Source organism: Sitophilus oryzae, unplaced genomic scaffold (genome assembly GCF_002938485.1).
Source record: "Sitophilus oryzae breed Bouriz unplaced genomic scaffold, Soryzae_2.0 scaffold_1429_pilon_pilon, whole genome shotgun sequence".
NCBI lineage: Eukaryota > Metazoa > Arthropoda > Insecta > Coleoptera > Curculionidae > Sitophilus > Sitophilus oryzae.
This window is the reverse complement of record NW_022146092.1, coordinates 1,160,196-1,185,136: the sequence shown is the minus strand read 5'-3', so window position 1 is coordinate 1,185,136 and position 24,941 is coordinate 1,160,196. Positions and strand designations below refer to the sequence as shown.

The 24,941-nt window shown below is 30.9% G+C and overlaps 1 protein-coding gene across 7 annotated transcripts in view; it reads right to left on the bottom strand.

The window, feature by feature from the left end:
- Positions 1 to 24,941, bottom strand: part of LOC115876227 (TOX high mobility group box family member 3-like) — a 348,643-nt gene that overhangs the window by 18,806 nt on the left and 304,896 nt on the right. For 5 of the 7 annotated variants that reach the window (XM_030891932.1, XM_030891931.1, XM_030891926.1 and 2 more), the window contains 4 exons: positions 10,939 to 11,055; positions 6,887 to 7,057; positions 5,697 to 5,936; positions 3,048 to 3,163 (listed from right to left, as the gene is read on the bottom strand). In XM_030891932.1, coding sequence (XP_030747792.1) covers positions 3,048 to 3,163; positions 5,697 to 5,936; positions 6,887 to 7,057; positions 10,939 to 11,055 — 644 coding nt within the window. The remainder of the gene's footprint in view (positions 1 to 3,047; positions 3,164 to 5,696; positions 5,937 to 6,886; positions 7,058 to 10,938; positions 11,056 to 24,941) is intronic. The other 2 variants (XM_030891927.1, XM_030891928.1) reach the window with 2 other exon arrangements.

Genomic DNA, 24,941 nt, shown 5'->3' with positions numbered 1-24,941 from the left:
TAAACCCATCAATTTATCTATTAGGTAATGATGAGCAAATGCAAGACCAAGACACCCTTGGTCTTGCAGTTAATAAGAAGTCTTGGTCTTGCAGGGTCCAGTCTTAGACGTGCTACAAGACTCTTGCAAGTCTTGCATTTTTTTAATAAATGTTTACTACTTAGGGGTACCTTCTACATAGAAAATCTTTAAATAAATTGTATGATGATGACATAGTCCTAATTGCCAATAGTCCTGAAGCCAATAGTCCTAATTGCCAATAGTCCTACAAGCCACAAATTAATGAACTAAATACGGGTAACGGGGCAATGCATTTCGTGTCATGTAGTATTATTTGGTAATCCCGAAACATATTGTGGTATTACATTCGATAACAAGTGACTACAAAAAAAGACCGTAAAAGAATAGAGTGGATGCGACAAGACAAAGGTAATAGATTCACAGTATCAAATTCGTCAAATGGCAATGGGCAGGACACCTGGCAAGAAGGACGGACAACAGATGGACAACAAAAATTACAGCATGGTACCCACGAGGAATTAAGAGACCTAGAGGAAGACTAGCGAAAATGTAGGCATTAGTAAAGTTTACAGAATGAAATATGTCAGTGACCGATGTGGAAAAACGCTTTAAAAACAGGGCTTTAACTGGAAATGAGCGTTAATTAGTTGGAAATCCGTTTTAAATAGAAAATCGATTAAAATAAAAAAATCAGATTAAAATAAAAAAATTTTTTTTTTAATTTTTTTGCGCCTTGCTACTACGTCACTGATATTAGTTTGACGTTGGTTTGACGAATTCTCGTCTATCGTACCCGACAGTGACGCCACCCCCTCTTTTAAATTTTCCTCTCGCATTCTCACCAATTATGATCACCAAAGGAAAGAGGAAAACAGACAACGAAAAATAAAAACAACGTTTTAAAACGTAAAATCAACGAGATTTTAAAGTATTTCTCGGTTCGGGAAAACAACTTTAAACGAGAAACATCTTTAAATGAGAAACATTGTTGAATTTTAAAAGATTTGTTGTTTTAATTTGCGTTTTTCTCTTTAAATTGTAAATTTATAATGGCGTAATGAGATTTATTTCGATTTTGACAAAGTTTCATGCTGAAGTTGGAAGATTGTTGTGTTGCCTAATCAAAAAGTTTTTAATGACTTTAAGCGCCGAGGGTGGAAAATGTGCTGCGAAGTTATTAAATTTTAAAGGAAATATAAATAATAATAATAATGATATTCTAATTAGAGACGGAGTTAATTAGAACAGAACGGTTTGGGGAGATTGAATATTTACTTAAGGAATGTTTTGAGATTCTATTATACTTTTATATTAATGCATTATTAAGTTACTTCATTTCTGTTTGTTAGTTGTAGACTAAATTAAAGAACTGACTTGAAGAAACATTGAATTGTATTTTCAGAATATAATTATTAATTAAACTCAAGTAACATTAATCTTAGCTGCTTTGATATATGGTAGCTTGTTTAAACTTAGTTGACACGGTTAAAGTCTACTAGGATGAATGTCAGTATGGCCGTAACTTAAACTTCGCAAGCCACATCCTCTTATGTGCATTCTTGTATTTACAATAAAGACGTTTATTGTTATTATTAAATAAAGTATAGTATATTAAGTATATTCAGTAGGTAACATTGCTAGTAACATTGCATTGTATCAATACAAGTTTTTGTATTCAATTAAATATATTGTTTCTTTGGAACTGATTAGCAATGTAGATAATAAAAATTACAATTTTTGGCATACTTATTATATAATATGGTAAACGCAAAACAATTTCCGATGCACGTGATCAATTTTGAGTGACAAGCGATGGCGACAGCGCTGCCAGATTGTGATGGATTTATGAGATGAATATTAATTTAAATTTGACAAACAACATATTTATTATATCATTTTTTAAGAGGTTTACGTTTTATTTTTAATTTAATAACTAATATTTTAGTGATATTTATTTGTTTTATAGCTTATTTTACTTATTACATATTGGCAAAAACAAGTCCATTATGAAGATTATTATAAGTGTTATTATGGGTTATTTATTTATTGATAATATAGTAATAACAAGTAAGAGGGTGCTATAAATGCACAAACTAATAATCACCGAATTAATAAAAACTAACTTTGAAAGTGGTATAATGTGCTTATCAATCAAACTTACTTTTCTGACTGTAGTCAAGGGTAATAAAGGGCCTTTATTGTCACGTTCTCGTTCAAAATAGTTAAAAAAAAAACAGGGAAGCTACAAGCTCTTTGCTTCGACTGTTTAAATGCTTCGGTATATTTTCAACACACAATTTCAAGAAATGCAATACAAAAACTCGAAAATTTATTTCTTAAAAGAACTGCTTGTGCTTAAAAGTGCATTTTTTAAAAAAAGACTATGAAAATAGGCAAAAAAATCAAAATTACTCACAAAAATTCAACAACACGATATTATACAAAATAATGACTGACATTAGGATAATTGTCAAATAATAAAGGAGAACATTGCTGAACACGCCGCAATGTGACCAACATAGCGATAATAAAATTCGGTTTAAACTAATTTTTGCAGCTTTAATCTAAATCTCAAATATCTGTTACAATCATTTGCTCTATAAAGTAAAATGAAGAGCTTCTGGGTATCTTAAATTATACAACAAATTTAAACATTTTTGCCAAAATTTCATTTAGTCAGGTTTATAGACTTTAATGTCAATGTCGATATAATTGATGACGTGCATCGGACAATGTTGTGCGATTACAATAGTTTATTACTTCTTTTTAATATGTAATATGAATCGATTATTTAATTTCCAATAATTAATTGGAAATTTAATTTATTGTTTCATAAACACACTGCAAGAAATTTTATACTTGTGATCTGAATTCTTGTCTGATGATATTTGAATTGTTTTGTTTTTATAATTATTATAATATATATATATACAAATAGATTACAATATAAGCAAAGCTGTACTACCTACTTAATGAGTGGATATCTTATTTTGATATTATATTTTACAATAGAAGACATAACTTACTTTTGTGGCTCGTTAGGATCTCGCTTCTTCTTCTTTTTCTGCACTTTGGGCTTTTTCTGTGCTTTCGCTAATCCTTGATCGGCTGGTTCAGGACTGGGCCTTTTCATAGCTGTTATCTAAAATATAGAAAAAAAAATCCAATATAGTACAAGCAGTATCTGCAAGAAAAATAAGCTACTAGGTACGTACGCGACGAAATTTTGTAGCAACAACGCGAATACATCAATTAAAAACAGGAAACCATAAAAGTTTTTAAAATACTGCACGATTATTAAGTTGAACTTGTCTGAATTACGGCCAAGGACTGACTGGCTGTATTTCGAGAAGTCATGTCTTTGTTAACACATGTTTCAAAAGGCATAAAAATTCCGTTCCCACTCTGGGTACTTGGAAAATAAAAACAGACTGACAGAACCCAAAGCCGGTTGAAAAAAGAAAAAAAGGCTTATGACGTGGGGTGTTGTATGACGTTAACCAAATAACAGCTTGCGTTATACATTGTATACCGGGTGTTTTTCAAAAGTGGCTCCCCCTATGGGTAACTATTTTAGTTTTTTCAGGTTGAAAACGAGATTTGTTATGTTAGTATATGACATAAATCAGGATTGATTGACATATTCAATTAGTTTCGTTCACTTTCTATTTCACCGGAAATGACTACAACTTTTGATTTTTAAATAGCACCCTCGGTATATTTTTATTTTGTTTAATAGGAAATTAAATTCTGAATATATCATATGTCAATTTTTGACATTTTCAATTAAAAGAAATAAGTACATAACATCTTAAATTCCAGTCTATAGCCATGGCCATAAATATAACGACAATTTGACTCGAAATATAAAGTGGGTGGTACCAAATTATTGGTAAAATGTTTTTTCCAAATTTGCTAATGAGCCACCCTCGTTCTATTTGAAAAAATTGACCGGTTAGGAAAAATTTGAAGAAGTACACTAATATTATTGTTCTAATTTTTTATATCATTTATATTACGTTTATATTACGATTAAAAACAAATGTTAAATTATATTATTTTATTAAATTTTAAAACTATTCAGGAAGTAAGTTATTTTTACTACTACAGTATTGTTATGAAAACCATCTTTCCAAATGTATTTTAATTTATACGTTATAGGTAATAGGTACAGAAAATACAGAAACAAAATGTTTTCAGTTTGGTTCATCTTTCATGCTCCATAAAGAATAAAGGTCAATCATAAAACAAATAAATACATAAAGCAGTAAACTAAATGTCTTATATTATTCAGAAACACGATTATCTAAATATATTGTTAGTCGGAACCATTTGGCGGATTTATGTCTCTGTCTATAAAGCATATCGAATTAATGTTCACTTACATATTAATAATTTATTTGACAGCCTTTTATTACTGTTACAGGCATTGTATATGATTTTTATGACCTTTTTATGCGCCCTAAATTTTTATTTGCCAAATAAAGTCGATCTACATCTAAAGTTAAATGGAGAGATATACGTTTTATGATAACTGTAAATATACATCAGTTTATTCGTTTGAGCCTAATAAAAGACATAATAGATACTAATTTTGATCGATATCTTTATATAGTCGTCTGCCTAAAATGACTAGTTTATATATTTACTAGTTTCTACTATCTATTTTAGTCAGATGCTATAATAAAACACGACTATTATTTAAACACATTAACACATCATAATTATCTTATTTGAATAGTACCGCTAAATTATACCGTATGATCGATAAAAAAGGTGTCAAAAATGGCTGGGGACACCTTTAAAAAAGCCACCAACAACGTCGATTGAAAGAATTGGGAAGATACGCAACCTACTGGGCAAATATGTAACGAGCAACTGATTTTATTCCCCCTTACGTCTCAAGTGCTACGGTGAAGCCTCAACTCGTTCTGCGGCCAACGCATAAAACATTTCCTCATTTTCTCTAATTCGTCTAGCGAAGGCATGTCGAAGACGGTGTGGAACTTGAAGCGACAGTGTTGCCATATTAAAATGTGTAAAGTCTTTTATAGGTACTGAATATATTGTATGATCGAAAAAAATCGTTTAGTTGGCTTCGAAATGACGACTATTGACATTTCCCATAATATTTAACATATGAAATAACAGCGATCTTCATTTCCAAGCCAACTCTGAAGCCGCTCTTTGTTTAATCATATAATATTATATTGCTTAATGATAGAAAATCTCTATTATTAAAGTACTGTACCCAAAATCCGTAAATCTACGAATTAATCCATAGTTCTGGCAACACTGTCTCCGGCAACCACCCACTCTGTCGACTGAAAGCAGAACTACGGTACAGTATTATTTATCAGCTGCGCTGTAAACGACTATCAGCGCGCAGCGGGGCGCAGAGCTAAACTAAATGTCGGACAGGTTGACTAGCGGCGACGTATAGCCAGCTATATCTCAGACAGGTTTTGTGCCATGAAATAGCCCATAAGGTTGCGCATCTTCTTATTTCTTCAATCAACGCTAACAAGTTTCTGTTTGGATTCAACGCAGTGACGTTTACAAAAAATAACTTTTTTATCTTGTAGTCTATGTCTCTTCCAGTGGTGTAAAATCGAGACTTTTTTCATAAAGCCGCCATAATATATAAGCATTATTTAGTAATTTCTTTAACATACCATTGCTGGATGGGGCGTACTATCATCGCTATCATCACTAGTAGTGTGCTCCTGACCAGGAGGCGCTGGGGGACTATTCCCCCTACCCTGGGGATGCTGCGGTGACGCCCCATACTGCCCCATCGAACCGGGAGGAGGCTGTCCATGGCTCATCATCATTTGCTGGTGCTGTTGTTGCTGCTGTTGGTGGATCATTAGAAGTTGATTGTTATGCTGTTGCTGTTTCAAGCGAAAAAACTTCTGATAAATTGATTTTGAATTTCAGTTTAGTAGATAGGGGTAGGAAAAACAACATTAAAATAGTTATTTATGTATGAAGGGAATTATAAGGTGCTCGAGGTATTAACACTTTATATTTAGATAATTTTATTTCTTACTTAATTTAGTACACTTTTGTCCAATTTAAAACGACACAAATGTTGCATTTATTCTAAATCTTCCGATATATTTGTATTAACGCTGCTGATAGGAACTTTGTTGCCAGAATACCATTGTATTAAATGACCTGTTTATAAATTGACGGTTGTTGTCAATCAAGTTCAGTTTTTTGTCAAAAAAAACGGAAATATATAAAAAAAAAGCTGAAGAAGCACGACACAAGCGTTACTTCCACCTAAAAGTGAATAAATTTATCTAAAAGGAATATAAAAAATACCTTCAGTGGTTGGGACACAAAAATATTGTAGCAGTCGATGTCAATGAAACTATCCTCTTGGCATATTTTCAAGAAATGATATTATATGTAACATTAATGATGTAAATAACTTATTAGAGTAGTTAGATGAGTGTCCATTCATTTTATATTATTACTTTATTGTATTTCATGGTTGTTACCTATAAAAGGTAGAAGAAAATATAGTATCTTAATTCCCGTTATAAATGTCCTAAGGGAGTTATAACTCTGTTTATGGTTAGAACGTAACCAAAAGACGATATATACATATAAGTTTATATTAATTCAGTAAGAAATAAAATAAATAATAAACAATTTTTAAAGTTATTGTTGAAGTGATTCATACTAACGTGTCAAGGTGGTATGATTATTTTCACAAGCAATTAGAGACAAATTCCAAAAGTATTTATTCTAGGAAGACAAAGTAATGACGGGTAATAATAACAATTACGCTAATAACGCAGCAGTAGTAATTATATGGGAATTAAAAGTTAATAAAAGAGTAATAAAATCTTACTTGTTGACTCGGCGACATGGCGTAATTCGGTTGGGGACTGTGATATTGTTGACCCACTAGTCCGTGATCTGGGCCAGACAAATACAACGGCTGCTGGTACCCTCCTGTGGGGTCGTGCATTCCAATCGCCTCTTGCTGCTGATTGATTTGCTGATTCATTTGTTGCATACCCTGAAATATTAATAAACACAAATGTCATTTAGTTTCGACACTTCGATGTCATAATCATATGTCATAGACATAGATTTAATTATGGAGGGCTTAAAAAAGGAGATTTATCGGCAATGGGCAAATTTGAAATTTCTGTCCCCACTTTTAAGCAGCTTCCTCGGTTTGACAGCAGAGGCACTGCGATCGACTGGGATACTACATTTTCATTGTTAGTATACGATTTAATTGTGTTTTTAATAAAATTTATAGTTAATTTCTGCCACGGAACATTTTTATCACGTCGGCGTCCTGTTCTTTTGTCTTTTGTCTGTGTGTCAGCGTCAGCTCCCGAGTCCTCTGGCAAGGTCGGGCGCCATTTTAATTTTTGCTGTTTAGATTTGATTGGAAGTTTGTTTCTGATATTTCGGCTGAAATTTATAAGTACAAAGATGTTTTTTAATATAAAGTTCCTTGTTAACACTTTAATAAAGTATATATGATATTAATTACATGAAGAAAATGATGAAATCGACGTTTCTGCGTGTAGTAGGTATGGGCCATATTATATATATAAATAGGTAATATATTAACTGTTTTTATATTTTTTTAGCTTTAAACCCAAAGATCTTGGGATATTCTTTGCCAAGGATTTTTCCGTATCTCTACTTTAAAGACTGATCGGTGATTTTGAGCAATTGAAAGCAAGTTATACAAGGTAAATTATGATTATTGAACTATTATTAGCCTACATTAATTTTCTACAAGATGAACAGAAATGCGTAATTACATATCACATAGGTACCTATTATGTATTTTCATAGCAATAATGCTATAAATCTATGTATGTAGATTATTTTTAAAATACAAATGAGGTATTAGATGTATATGTATCATATTTTTTATTCATTTTATTTTCATTCAAGTCCTGTTTGATTTAATTCACAAAAGTCTTATGTATCTATATTTATGTTTTTTACATATTTTTTTTGATTTCAGGTTTCGTATGGGTTCCGGTTACTTTTTTCCTGCTTCCAGTTATTTAGTTTTATGCCCGTGAAGCTGTGAAAACATTTATTTATCTTCAAGTTTCTGTACGTCAATGCACTGTTACTTTACTAATTCACTTTAACATAGCATCTCTGATATTATTTAAATATTTGATATTGATACAGTAGTATATTGGATTATAGCTCTTTAATTGTGTTGATTTGCATATTTACATTGTTCTAAATTCCAAATAAATATTTTTGAGTAATTTTGTTGTATTATTTACTACTAGAAAGAGTAAAAAGTATATTAACCCTCATTTAAACCTCCTGAACAGCCCGCCATTAAAAACCGGAAACGGAAATAAATTTCATAAAATTGAAATTGTCATGTCTATGTCATGTCAAATGTCCCAGCCGCCATATCTGAAAATTAGTTACCCAGGCAGCCACGTTGTTTCCATAATTTAACATTGACTTGACACTTCTTGTATTTATTATTTTATGTGTAAAACGTCGTTATCCAAAACACCTTCACAGCCATGCACAATTTGAAAAAATCATATAGATATATTAAATTTTATTTTAATATTGAAGGAAAAAAAACAAGAAAAGAATCATTTTATATTCATACGTTAAAGATAGGAGGGACTACATTCAAGGGACTACATTATTCACTACATACCATAGACTAATGTCATGTACTAGAATGCCATGTCATGCTACATACCTACATATTGACATAACCATGACATAACTCATTTACACATTTACATATATACAGGGTGGTCCGAACTGTATTCCGGAAACTTCAGCAGCACATCCTGCAGATAGATGTCCTATAAAATGCTTAGTTTCGGAGATACAGGGTGTAGAAGTTTCACTTTTACCAAGAGACATTTTTTACGTAAAAAACTTCGTAAATGTATATTTTTTTACCCAGTAGTTTTATACAGGTACGGACGAAAAGTTATTACACTTCAAACCAGTTAAAAAATATGCAGGTGGCGCCCTCTACAAGTAGGAGTCATATTGACATCAAATTTCTCATATTAAAAAAACTCCCTGGTACCAATTTTTATCCAAATATTGACGTTTACTTCATAAATTATTTGGAAAAAATCGAAATAAAAATGAAACTTCTACACCTTGTATTTCCGAAACTAAGCATTTTAGGACATACATGTATACGAACTTTTTTACTTATTTTTATCTGGAGAATATGTTGTCGAAGTTTCCGGAATGCAATTCAGACGACCCTGTATTTATTTGCAGTTTTTTTAGACATTTCTCTTAACAAATTTGAATTTTTGACTTAGTGGTGCTTTTCTATTTATATTGTTCTGTATATTGTCTGTTTTATATTGCTTTTGTTTATTTTATAATTGATATTATTAAAAATCTAGTAGACTACTTAGTACGTACAAAGTAGACTACTTATAAAATATATACGTAAGTACATGATTGCAATTACTAAGAAGACACATGAAAAATAACCAAAGTTTTTAATTAATAAATTTTATTGATAATTAACATTTATTGACCCAAAGTACAACACACTCAGTAAATTATTCAGTGTACTTTATTTTAAATTTTAACATATTAAAAAAAGAACTCCTCGGATAAACCGGAATTCAAGTCAGCCATATTGAAACCCCTTCGCGGTCTCGCCAGTTTTCTAATATTCCTCCTTGCGTAAAAGTCACATTTAATTTTCATATTGTCAACTATTACAAAGTCCGAGGGGTAAACCGCAGAGGAATTATGGTGTACACTATGAAGGAATTCTACAGGAATTCCAAGGAATTACGAGGAATTCCAAGGAATTACTAGGAATTCCAATGATTTCCGGAAGAATTCCGATGAATACCAAGGAATTCCTTAGGAATTTAGAGGAATTCCACAGGAATTAAGAGGAATTACAAGCAACTTTATACAAAATTAACGAACATAAGTAGACCATGAATACTATAATAGGTAGGACCGAATTTAACGAAAAACGTTTTGCAGGCGATTTTTTACTATCCGTTTTTCGTTTTCGAATCGCTTCCAAAATTTCCCAACATCAAATATCTACAGGTTAGATATTCTTTTAATTTAATATTGTACCCTCGATTATATATCTAAAATATATTCCAATAGTACGGCCGAACCACCCCCAAGAGATCTACTTATAACGTTCCTTGATTTCGCCATTTTAAAGAAACGCTCATAAGATTTTTTTATTCAATACTCAGAAAGTGTAAAGTTGTTTTTTCATTTCCTCGGAATAATACCGAGGTATATACAATAGGAAAATTAATACAACTTTAGGTGCACTTCATCAATGACACCATGCGTAATCTTGTGGAATTTACTGGTGATCGTATTATGACGTTCAACTGAAGTTTTATTAATTTCCTTTCCTATAGATATAACTAAGACCTATAATTTTCAAAAAAATCCCGAGAAAAATTAATTTTAATAAGTAAGTGCCGACATATTTCTAGTATTTTCACCTCATGATACCCTATTAGTCCTAAAATTTAACTAAAAAAACGTAAATCTTGTAATAGTACTTTTTATTGTTAGATCTAGGACATATAAAAATCACGACAAAATTCATTGCGGAACTGCGAAACGGAGGTGGCAACGCTGGTTGAGACTGAAAGAGTTACCGAGTTCGTACCAAGGAATTCCAAGGAAAATCTTGATTGACCTTGACCTTGAAGACCAAGGAATTCCAAAGAATTCCGAAGGAATTACGAGGAATTCTGAGGAATTATATGAGCAAAAGGAATTACGGTGTACACTTTTCCCTCTGCGGTTTACCCCTCGACAAAGTCATAATACATAGATGAGTTCTAAATATTCTTTAATCTGTGGACTTAACTATATATTATATTATGTGGTTATATTATTTACTTTTTAACTTACCTGCATAGGTGGTTGATAATGTTGATCATTGTGAGCTTGTTGGGCATGTTGCTGCTGTTGAGGATTAATGTTGGGTATATCAAATTCTTCATCGCCGAAACTAGGCGTGTGAAAAGTCTGAAATCAAACATAAAACATTTTAGTCTATTTTTTATTACTCCATAAATTTTAATTACGAAAATGTTTTAAATTTGACGATAGATTGCCAAAGTTAATTTATAATCGAGCTGATATAGAGAATTCTATCGACGTTCTAAAAGATAGAAAGCCATAAACTGTGATTATGATTTTATTTTTTTTGAAACTAATTTGTTTGGATCTGTGCATTTTGCTATACAGGGTGAGTCTTAAATAAGTGCAAAAATTTTCAGGGGTCGTATATTTCGACCCCAGGAAAACGTCTATGAGGTTTTTTCGCAAAAAAAAAAAGATGTTGAAAATCGTGCATTTTCTTTTAAATTCTGCTGTATATTTTAGAAAAAAATTTAGGACTGCATGTTCACCGCAAATTTTCCTATGGTACATTTTTTAATCTCTGATATTACCATGGTTGCGGCTTTACTCTATGGTACGGCACTAAAATGGATGCAAATTCATGAAAAATCCGGTGGCTCTCTTTATTTTTTAAAAAATATATAAATCAATCTTTTTTTAAATTTTCTTGAATAACACGTTATTTTGGACTAAATTGCACTTATTTCTTCATCTTCTTTCTGATAATTTTTCAGGCCCGGTTTTTGAAAAGATCCAAAATTGATTAACTATCTTCTAACCTTTTAAAAATGGCTGGGTTTGGTTGCTCGGCTCTTTGGATACCGCTCAAAATATAAATCAGCTGCCATTTGTTTATGTTTGTTAGACTCAATATAACATTCTAACATATTATATTTCTCAAAATTTTCAAATTTACTCATTTTTTATTATTTAAAATACACACACTTCAATCTATTGAAATGAAATGTCCAGCATCCATCAAAGGTATGTTCCGATCACCATGATAACCGTTTACTTTGTTACTCGGCGCGGCCTACTATCCACTAAGTGGATATTTTAAGAAAAATTTAAAATGTTGAGGTTAATAGTGAAAATAAATATAGAGTGTTGCATATTTTCGAGAAGCCCATGCCAAGCTGAATAAGAAAATTTAAAAATATACAGGGGGTTCTATTTAAAAAACATAAGTATAGTTAATATCTCAAAAAATATTTTTTTCGAAAAAAGTCTGACTACGCCACTGCATTCTACACAGAAAAGTGCCTTTAGAATGTATAATTAATTTTTCCGTGGTTGCTGAAATAAACAAACTATCGAACATGTTCAAAAAGTACAAAATTTGAGAATCCCCCTGTAGCTTCGAAACCAATCAAGATAGCCACGATCCGTTTGAGCCATTGTAATTTTTTTCAAAAAAAGAACCCGAGACTGCAGTATCAAAATTTGAATATTTCTCACGGTTTCCTAGATACCCTATAGAAACAACCAAAATGGTCCACCCTGTACATTTTATATCTTATTAACAAAAAAATATTATATGTATAAATATTTATCACCAAATTTGTCAGCTTATCATATTTGTTAAATTAGAATTATTGGAATTTTCTGTCATATCTATACTACCATTTGGATGAAAATCGTTTTAAGTTATAAAAATTGATGTTCTATTCATACATTTCAATATTCCAGGTTATTATAATAACTATTCATTCCGCTATCTATTCAAAATAAATCACGTTATTCCTTTCATCCTTCATAAATTTTTCTTCCTCATTTCGGAATTCTAAATTGCTTGCATAAAAGTATATTTTTATGAAATATTTTCCATTTAAGTGGCATAAAGAAAGATTTTCTGGAATTTCTCTGCCAAAAGCACGTACGTCGATAGGCGGAGGGATTCCCCTCCGCCCCCCGCCTCGATCGGAGGCTCCATCGGGCGGCGACCCCCCGAACTAACTTTAATAGAGTTGAGCTGAATACTCGTTGTACGTAATTTATTTGGCAGCGAAGAAATATGGCCCATAACTTTGTATGAAAAATAAAGAAGAATTATATGAACATTATAAATCAGCCGAACTCATTTTTATTTCGGGGATTTATTATTTTTGCCTAATTAAATACAATGAATAATTCGGAAAGTTCGACGGAGTTGCGGGAAAGCAGTTAAAAAGTTTCGCGAAATTGAAGTTTTACTGCAAATTGGATGAAAAATTTCAATCCGGGATCAATACTAGGGTTTAGTTTCAGACGAAACTTCAGACACTTTAATAAAACTGTAAGTGTTTTTGGGTTTTGAACAAACATAAAGATAATTTACACCTTTAAGTATAAGAAAAGTTCAGTGCTAAATGTTTAAATTGTTGGTATGAGAATGTTTGTAATTATATTTAAAACTATCATGTTAATGGGACACGAGCGTGACATACTTTTTTTAATTACGAAATTATCATTTACTGATAAAACTATAACTGCTTCTGAGTAAAAAGAAAATAGGAACATTGAATAATCGTGGAAAATATATTATTTTAATAGAAGTCAAATCTTGGTAATAAAAAATAAAATCTAAATAAGTTTCTAAATTTAGGCGTTTTCTGGATTATTTAAAACTATATTATACAGGGTGCTACAAATTCGAGGTACGAGCATTGGTATCTCGGAAACCGTAATAGATACGAAGATGGTTAAATGGGGGCAAAGTTGCGCCTTGGGAGGTTCACCAAGATGCTGTCAAAAGAGTTTTTAAAATTTCAAGGATCGCTGAGTTTTTTGGAAAAAACAAATTTTTTTGAAAATCAATTTTATTTTTTCCTATCGTTTTAGAAAATCAAAAAACTAATTGCACATTCTCATAGCCACTTTATTAGGGCTATCTGACAGTATTTTTAGATTTTCAAATTAGCTGATAATTTGTGAGATACATCAGAGGCCGACTTCGTTTTTTTAAATACGGACCTGCATTTTTTATTTCAGTTTTTCAAAGAACTCGGTCTCCTGAGTACAATGATATGCCACACTTTATACTTTTTTTTGTTTTGGGTACCTTAACAACAAAACTATTTAATTATTATTTAATATATTTTCAAGTCCGACCCTGGTTTCTTAAAATATTTTATCTGATAATATTCATTGCAACAATATTGATCAGCGCTAATTAAAATTGAATAAGGAAAATCGAGCCAATTGAAAGATTCAAATAAATAATATCCAGCTCAGCAATTTAAAGATATTATTTTTAACTTTTTTTTATTCTGAATTTGAAATTCTCAGTGTACGATCTAACAATATGCATAATATTAATCGTAGTTATTATAAATAAATCACCTTCTACAAACTATTTTCTAATGCTCTACATGTTCGAAAGGGTTACCACCTTGCCTATTGCACAAATTTATTATTCTTTCAATTTTATTTATAGCTCTTTGAACATATCTTCTTCTTATACTTCCGAATGCATTTTGTACTCTTTATTGTAAACGTCGAAAAATATTGATTTCACTTTTACAAATGACGTCAAGTAATGCAATTATTTTTTTATTGAATTTGATTTTTCGTATTCAATGTTTTACCCCACGTCATAGTTAAGTTTGAAGGCTTATCAATATTGTAACGATGAATAATTTAAATATTTAAAAATACAGAGAAATTAGTTTAAATAAATTTTGTGTTCAAATGTCCGAAACAAAAAAAGTATAAAGTGTGGCATATCATTGTACTCAGAAAACCCGAGTTCTTTCAAAATCTGAAATAAAAAATGCAGGTCCGTATTTAAAAAAAATAAATCAGCCTCTGTATCTCACAAATTATCAGCTAATTTGAAAATGTAAAAATACTACCAGATAGCCCTAATAAAGTGGTTATGAGAATGTATAATTCGTTTTTTGATTTTCTAAAAACTAAAGACAGGAAAAAATAAAATTGATTTTCAAAAAAATCCGTTTTTACCAAAAAACTCAGCAATCCTTGAAATTTCCAAAACTTGATGGCATTTTGGTGAACATCCCAACTTTGCCCCAATTTAACCATCTTCATATCTATTACGGTTACCGAGATACCAATGCTCGTACCTCGAATTTGTAGCACCCTGTATACATACATACAGGAACCCCAAAAACTGATATTTCCCTAGATCATAAAATACAGGGCGAGTGTTAAATAAGCGCAAATTTTTTTAAGGGTCATATTATTACTTTAGGGATATATTATTTCGACGCCAGAATCACGTCTATGAGGGTTCTTCCGAAATTATCTTTTTTAAATTTGGAATTTTTTGAAAAAAAATTGAGACTTTTTAATTTTAAATTAAATAGCATATCTTCATAATATGGCTACATAGGTAGTAGATTAAAATTACAAGAAAGAAACACCAGAAAAGATCTAGTGGTTCTCAAAATTTAACCAAACCATAATTTTTTTCTTAAATTTTCAGAGTAAAATAACTTCGTTATTTTGGAGTTATTTGAAAAAAGGTAAAAAGAAAATATGTTTCTTTTATTGAGAACTAACTATACGCCAATACGCCCTGAAAATATTTGCACTTATTTAAGACTCACCCTGTATACTTACGTAGATATATCAACGTCATAAGATTATCATTAGAAAGGGCATTAAAAATATTAGCATCATCGCGACATGCCATTTTCATTCCTTCTTTATTGCAATTATAAAATGTTCAACAGATCTGTCCTTCCCGAGGACCTTATTTGGTGCATGCACATTAAAAATTAACGTATTTCCAATCAATCCAATCGCATCAATCGCAAATCGGTATAAATCTTTACAATTAATATTCAAATTCGGAGTGTGGACGATAGTTCATGGACAAAGATAGATCGAGTAGCAGTACCGCGCATGCAATAAAAAAATAAGATAATAGTCTATCCGTTGATATATTTCGGACAGTTTTTTTAGTTATTTACGTATCCACGTCAGTATATTACAATTATAAGTGATAACTAACCTAACCAATTAAATTTTTAGTTAGGCAATCGAGGGCGCGATTTTTAAATTCATTGTTGCCAACCATTGACACAATCGGCTAACTGGAATTTAAATTTCCCGCTGGGGATTCAGGTGGTAATTCTACTGTAAAAAATGTCAAGTTGCCATATTAATTTATTTATTTCCTAACATTGTCATTATACTTTAATCCGAGCTTTAAGCTTAAACATTTTTACTAGCAGACCTTGCAGACGAAGATTGTTCTTTTTAGAACCTCTTTTAGTGAGAAGTGTACAAGATAGCTTAATAGCGGTTGCAAAAAAAACATTGCAACCTTAGTAGAATATTTGAACGGGTCAGCGGTAGTGATGGCCCTTTATGTCCCTTAAGTCCTGTTAAGGAGGTGAGTTTTGTTGATGTAAATAATAACTGTTTATACAGGGTGGCGCACCTCATTCACCTCGGTTGATTATACGAAAACGGAAAGATGTAGAAACAAAATATTTTAGGAATATATGTGTTTAGGAATAGACGTGCACAGTTTAAAATTATTTTGAAATATACAGGGTGTTTCAGAACAAAGATCCATACCAAAGTTATATTTTTTCTTATGGAACACCCGGTATTTTATTTTTGGATTCTTGGGCCCAAAAAAAGGCATTTATTATAAGGGTTAAATATGTTTAAAATCTTTAGTTTTTGAGATATTTAAAGATATTTAAATTTACATGCTACAATAGGATAGACTATTAACACCCTGTACATTACTTTTCATAATTAATTCTTATGCTGAGTTTAAAGGTAGAGAAATAAACTTTACTGAAAAATGGTATTGGTTCCTTAAATTTATACAGGGCTATCAAAAGTTGCTGATCTATTTTAAGATCTTTTTTTTTTTCTATTCTAATTAATATTTTATATAAAAACTTTGTTATTTCAAATGTAACACCCTGTATTTTTTAAATAAATCGAAGCAGATTCAAATGCTCTTTCAAACTATATTAGGGTTTCCTATATCTATCTAGCTCAGATTTTGAATAATAAGCGATTTTTAAATAAAATTGTAATCAAGATGGCTGGTGTCGCCATGGCAATTTTCTAGTGACAGTTAGTAACTATTTTCAAAGTCAACATTAGTTTATGGACATTATTATTTATAATTTATAACAGTTTACTTAAATTTACCTACGATAGTTTAATAAGTAAATATTCATTATTTTATCAAGAAAAATAAAGCAGTATCTGCTGGCAGAACGAACAGATGTGTTACTAGTGATATTATTTTGTGAGGAAAATTGCTTCTTGGCCTCAAGGGCTTATGCTCAAAGATATCCAAATAGGAATCTTCCTGATAAGAGTTTCTTTGAAAAACTTCTTACCCTATTTCGCCTGATGGTAGTGTTTTTTATAAAAAAACCTATTAGGCAGAAACCTGTCGTTGGAAGTGAAGAAAATGAATTTGCCGTAATTGGCTCTTTTATAGAAAATTCATGTATCTACAAGTCATCGTAAAATAATTTAAAGACTACTTCTTCGTTTTTCTTGATAGAATAATAAACACATATTTAATAAATATTATTTAATAAAATATTGTAGGTAAAGTAAATAAAAATAAACTGGTATAAATTTAAATAAGTCCATAAACTAATTTCGATTTTGAAAATCGCTACTGTCACTAGAAATATGCCATGACAACACTAGCCATCTTGATTACAATTTTATTGAAAAATCGCTTTTTATTCAAAATCTGAGCCAGATAGGTATAGGAAACCCTAATATAGTTTGAAAGAGCATTTAAATCTGCTTCGACTTATTTAAAAAAATACATAGTGTTGCATTTGAAATAACGAAGTTTTTATGTAAAATAAATATTTAAAATAGACTAGCAATTTTTGATACCCCTGTATATATTTAAGGAAGGAATAACATTTTTCTGTAAAGTTTATATCTCTACCTTTAAACTCAGCACAAGAACTAATTCTGAAAAGTAATGTACAGGGTGTTAATAATCTATTCTATTGTAGCATGCAAATTTAAATATCTTTCAATATCTCAAAAACCAAAGATTTTAAACATATTTAACCTTTATAATAAATACCTTTTTTTGGGTCCAAGAATCCAAAAATGAAATAAAATACCGGGTGTTCCATAAGAAAAAAATATAACTTTGGTATGGATCTTAGTTCTGAAACAACCCTGTACATTTCAAAATAATTTTAAATTGTGCATATTACGTCCCCTCATATACCCATAAAATATTTTGTTTCTACATCTTTCCCTTTTCGTATAATCAATCGAGGCGAATGAGGTGCGCTACCCTGTATATTTAATATTAATTTATTTTTGTTTCCCAAAATATTTTGATTAAAAGAAAATATGTAAAATTGGGCAACGCTGTGCCGGTCAAGCTTAATCACGTGACTAAAAGTTTATTTGATATGAACTATACATAATATGGAGTAGACTCTCACAAGATTGCCTTATCTATAAAAAAATAAATCATCCTCGTATACATATATGTACCATTTATATGTAAATTAGGTATTTTTTTCCTTTAATAACAAAAAATGTAAAGTGTATTATATCACTACCCACGTTTATATTTTAATAAATACACAATCCTCTACTTAAAAATACAAATATTTTCCCGCAATTCTTTTGTTCGTCGACGCTGTGCTCCATCTTGAAGATCCGATGATTGATAATGCGAAGAATAAAGAAGATTCATGCAGGTCAATGGCCAAGTCAAGGCGAGCCTTGTATATACATCGTATATTTACCAACAAAAATGAAGAAGAACGAAACTACTAAGATTAAATCACAATTACTATAATGCATCTCTTGCCACGAACACGTGTAAAAAAATCAGATTCGAAAGTTGGAGACTATTTTCCTCATGTAATAACGTCGGTTTTTTTAATACTATAATGGGTGTCTGTTGTCTTAATCTATTTTTTTTTTGTAACAAAAAGTGAAGTTCAAGGAGTTCTTAGAGATGAAATAAACTAACGATTTGATGAATAACGTGTTTTATGTTTGGTATAATTTATTAATCATCAGATAATCAGCAAATTTTAATAAAGTTTGCAAAAGATTGTGGAATTTTATGATTTTGTATGACAAATGAATCCCAACATGCTATTCGAAGGATTATGCTTATAATCTGGCCAATGAAAATTATGTGATAGTGACAGATATTCTTTGCCATGTTAATTCAAAAGTAAATTATCTTTTCCGACCATTTTTCGATGATGACTGTTGAAATCGTCCATTCTCTAGTCGCTCAGACTTTAGGTTGATTCCTACATAGTATAGGAATCAGGGAATAGAGGCATAAATATACATTATAAGAGTTGAAGGTTATTTTGTTTATGTAACTTTTTTACGTAGAATGTAAGTATGTTGTCCAGCTTATTTTATGGAAAAAAAGTTACTGAATAATATTTGGAAATTAGAAACTCGGAGAAAGAGAAATTGGACTTAAAGAACTTAATTGTCAAAGTGTATTTTTTGGTGTTATATGCATGAAATATAGAATATTTTAGAGTAACTTTATTAATAATCAATCAAATCGACAATTATCATCATCAACATCATAATTTTCAGCTTATTCAACCATTTCCAATTATTCTCCCTTACATACTCTTTTTGTAGTTGAGCCCATTGTTGTCTATTGTTGGCTATGCGGGCCCAAATTATCCTTGCTAAATTCCTAATATCATGGTCCCATCTCAAGTTCGGTTCTCTTCTAGATCTCTTAATTCCTTTTGGGTACCATGCTGTAATTTTTGTGGTCCATCTGTCATCCGGTCTTCTTGCCAGGTGTCCTGCCCATTGCCATTTGAGGGACTTGAATCTGCGGATGACATCTATTACCTAGGTTTTTTGTTGTATCCACTCTATTCTTTTACTATGTCTTTATTTATATAGGTGGCGAGATCTAGTATACGCTATTCACTCAATCTAACTACCATATCTAACCAGAGCGGTAAGTAGAGAAACTCGGAATCTGACACTCTTGTTTTAACTTCAGTGATCGTAGCTGGGCCATTGCCCCTCTATTTCAATCATTCAAAAGTATGATTTTATATTCGCAAATAGTAAATCGCAATGTAAATACCAGAAAATAGCAATAAACATAAATGTAAGTAAGCAATAAATGGCTTTATTATACACATATATCTCTTGAGAACACTAAACATATATCTAGAGGGCCTATAAAGTGGAATTACTTTCATGGTGTTCCAAGACTAAGTAAAAAGTCGCATATTTAATATGGGATATTAAAAAAATAACCATAATACCTTAAAAGTCGATGGACTGGATATAATTTTCAAGAAATCGTATGATGTTTAGTCTTTCTCTCATTCATACTCGGAACGCAATGTGTGTGGTCTCTTCGAAATACCATTCTCAATTTCCCTTCTATTTATTAAACACAGTGGTCGCCACAAATTAAGGTTATTTATAACAGAACTAAAATTAATTTCAGCTCTAAACTATGGAGATATTAAAATTTAATAGTAACAAGGAAAAAAACTTTGTGTAATTATAAAATAAGCGTTGATATTTCATATACTATAACTGTCTTCTTTGATACAATATTAAGTTATGTCGCAGTTATACTAGCTCTGGTCACTTTATTTCCGTCGGCTGTACTTTAATGCATACGACAGAGATAGGGTAGATATACGACCAGTTGACAGAGAGAGAGAGAGACAAAATAAAAAGCGACATACAGTGTCGTCGGGAAATAAAATAATAAACGAAGCTAATATAGTATCTAAGCTACTCAATAATGTTCATTTCTGTTAGACTTGTTCTGTTAGTTGTTTAAGAATATGTTACAGCTGTAGTAAAATTAACATTTTTCGCAATCACCTACTTGTGCGGTTTGAAATTTTGATGCAATCATTTGAAGAAATACATAAACCTATCTTTTATCTCTTTTTGATACATTTCATTTTTCATTTAAGCTGTCTACATCACTGTCTTACACGTTAAAATCCAGGCCACGCAGTTTCGATGACCAGATCGGCATATGCTGTAGAGTAAGATTGGAATAAAATTTTACTATAATTACTTGAATTATATATAATTCATACATGCACATATTTATATCTATACCTAAACAATCTTTATTGATCTGTTAAATAGTATTGGATGAGTCTTAGATTAGATTAGATTAAAAGAAATATATTTTCTCTTTGCCGTTTTTCAAATAAGTGCAAAATAGTCCAGCGATTTCACTTTGAAAATTAAAAGAAATTATTTTTTGCTTAAATTTTCAGAACCACTTGTTCTACTACCTAGGTCTGCTGAATTATCAAGATATGTCTTAAATGAAACTTTAAAAATTTTAAAATTTTTTTTTCGAAAAATACAAAATTTATATTTTTTTTATGAAAAATAATCAGAGACGTGTTCCTGGGAAAAAATAAACTGACTATGCATTTAAATGCAATTGCACTGAATTACAGTTACTGCAGTATTCTGAGAATATCATCAGGAAAACAAAGCCCTCGAAAATCAAAGGATCTCTTTTAGTAAGAAGCAGCTAGGTTGAGAATGCTTGGAGACAAATTTCTAAATGGCTTTCTATTTGAACACAAATTTGCTAAACCAAGACCATACATTTCAGGATTTAGACTGTGTACAGGGTGGGTCAAATTCGACGCTTTTAAATGGAAACACCCTTTTCTATAGGAAATAGACGAAAACTAATATCGGTGTCTGGAGCTCAATTTTCATCAAAAACATGATGATGAAAACCGCACATCAATATCTGTTACCGTTTCGGAGTTACGGGGTGTTTTTCAAAAATGTGCATTTTTAATAAATCGCTGTAACTTTTTTGCTATGGAAAATTTTGTATTTCTATGAAAACATTTCCAAAGCACCTTTTTACGTAAAATTTAATGGTTTATGTATATTTTTTTTAAAATTAATAATTTAAGAGTTATCAACAAAAAAATTGATTTTTTATTAGGGACACCCTCTATATTTTTAATTAACTGAAAAGAATTTAAAATTACCTTTCCAAAAATATAGCACACTTGATATTTTATTATAATCCCCTTCGAAATACAGAATTATTAAAAGTTCACCACTTTTAACTAGTAGGCTTTGGATCCCTTATTGATGATATGCCCTTAATGGAACTCGAAAACATATTTTTCCAGCAAGACGACGCACCGCCTCTGAACGCTGAAGTTATCAGCAAATTTTTGCAGCCAATTTCAAGAATAATTGAATAGCTAACCAAGATCCCAGCCATTGGCCGTCGAGACCGCCTGACTTAGTGCTTATGGATTTAATCCTATGGATATATTTGCCGAAAAATAAAGGTTCCTTATTCTTCGGTATAATTTAGACAAGAATTAGAAATACTTAGCAGTTATGAGAGGGTATCTTTCACCCCCACTGAGTTAATGTATTCCGCGAGAAATGTTCAAAAACTGACCCGTCTGTCCATAACAGAAGACGGTCGATATGTCGAAAACCTTTAGCAAAATCTCATGTCTTGGTTTGCCATTTATTTTTATTTTTATTAGATATAGTTTAAATGTGTTGATGTTGGTTAAATATATTTTAAATTGTTATAAAATTCTGCATCTCTCATAGCAAATATCATTTTCGTTTTAACTGATGCTCACAGCTAGAATTTTTTTGCATTACAGCCGGTGCCGTTCAAAGCCTACTTATTTATAAAGCGGGCGAATTTTTATATACTCTAATATCTCGAAGAGGAATCGAGCAAAATATCAAGTGTGTTATATTTTTGAAAAGGTAATTTTAAATTCTTTTCAATAAATTAAAAATATACAGGGTGTCCCATATAAATAATCAAATTTTCTGTTGATAATTCTTAAATTACTAATTTAAAAAAATATATACTTAAACCATTAAATTCTACGTAAAAAGGTGCTTTGGAAATGTTTTCATAAAAATACAAAATTTTCCATAGCAAAAATAATAATAATATAATAATAATAATTTATTCATAAATACATATAAATACATATAAATAAATAAATAGTATACGTTATAAAATCAAAGACTTGTTCGTATAAATATTATCTAAATTAAAAACATAAACAGAGTATAAACAATATTAACAAGGAATAATCAGACCCTTAGATACAACCTAACCCAACTAAAACAAAAAGAAAAGAATTACTTAGTATTTCATCTCACTGTATAAATCCTTGAATTGATAACAGTATCAGCAAACGATCTGCCCTTCATAATTACCCACAAACGGATTTGTTTTTTAAAAACATATATAGAGGATGTAGTTCTAAGCTCCAATGGTATCATATTATATAATTTTGGTCCAAGGTAATAGAAGCTATGTTGTGTATGTGTTCTTACTGGTTTAGGCAACTGGACATTTTTTTTATTGCGTGTCTCATAGGGATGATTCCTTTGAGATAATCTTGCTCTATGAGTGTACTGTGTGATAAGTAAATCACGACAGAAGAGCTGTTTAATATCCAGAACACTGGATTCCCTGAATAGTGTCTCTGTTGGGTACGTTCTCACTCTAGCATGAATTATTTTTAAGATCCATTTTTGTAGAACCTGTAGTCTATGTATGTGTGTGTTACTGGCTCCACCCCAAGCCACTATTCCATATGTCAGATGCGATTCAACCAAGGCATGGTACAATATCTGGAGATCTTTCATGTTTAGAATATTTTTTAGGTGTTTAAAATGGCTAATAAATTTCTTATTTTTGGCATATATAAGTAATTTGATGATCCCAACGTAAGTGACTGTCGATAAAAATACCCAGATACTTAACTTTCACTGCTCTTCTTATCGTGTAATTCACACATTGACATGTGTTTTTTACCTCTAAATTTTCAAAAAGTGGAAGACTGTCTTTATAAATGCCGAATGGTATAAAGCAGGTTTTGTCAAAATTTACTGTCATTCGTTTTTTGCTTAGAAAATGAATAATGCGTGGTAGGTCATTTTCTACTTTTGTTCTGAGATTATCCCAATTTTTGTCGCTATAAAATATGGCAGTATCGTCGGCAAACCCAATTATGTTCCCATGAGAAGATAAATGAAATAAGTTGTTTATATAAATATTGAATAAAATAGGCCCTAAAACAGTACCCTGTGGGACTCCATATTTAACTATGCTAGGTTTACTAAATTCATTTTCTATTTTCACTATTTGTGTTCTGTCGGCTAAAAAACTCTCCATAAGACTTAAAGGTTTCCCTCGAAAACCAACACATTCCAAAGTTTTCAGTAGCTCTTTATGGTCCACCGTATCAAAAGCCTTAAATAAAAAGTTACAGCGATTTGTTAAAAATGCATATTTTTAAAAAACACCCCGTAACTCCGAAACGGCAACAGATATCGATATGCGGTTTTCACCATCATGTTTTTGACAAAAATTGAGCTCCAGACACCGATATTAGTTTTTGCTATCTCCTATAGAAAAGGGTGTTTCCATTTAAAAGCGTCGAATTTGACCCACCCTGTACCTCTATACAGGGTGTTTCAAAACAAATGCGAAAAACTTCAGGAGGTGATTCCTTGTTCAAAATAAAGGGTAGTTTGCTTCATAAACGTTGGGTCAAAAGTCAACCATTAGGGAGATATCGCGGTACAAAGATGGCGGAAAAATAATGTTTTTATTTTTTATCTTGAAAACGAAAAGAGATAGACTAATGAAATTTTATGGAAGCATTACTGTTATGAAAACACACTTTCTGGTAATTTTTTCACTTTTTAAAATGAGTGGAAGGGGTTGAAATAAACTACCCCTATCATTCTTGTTAACGAAATTTAAAGAAAAATCTTATCAAACACATGCAAAAAAATTAATTTGGATAGTTTAGTTTGTTTAGAAACTTTTTATCTCTTGTATTTTTTTATAAAAGTCACCGATTTGAAATTAAAAATAAAATGTAAAGCATTACATGTCAGGACTAAAAATATTTTTTGATTAAGAATCTAGTGATAATAATGATAATAATAATAATCTAGATAATAACGTATTGCAGTAGGGAAATGTCAAATAAAACAATATTAGAAACATCCTAAAAAGT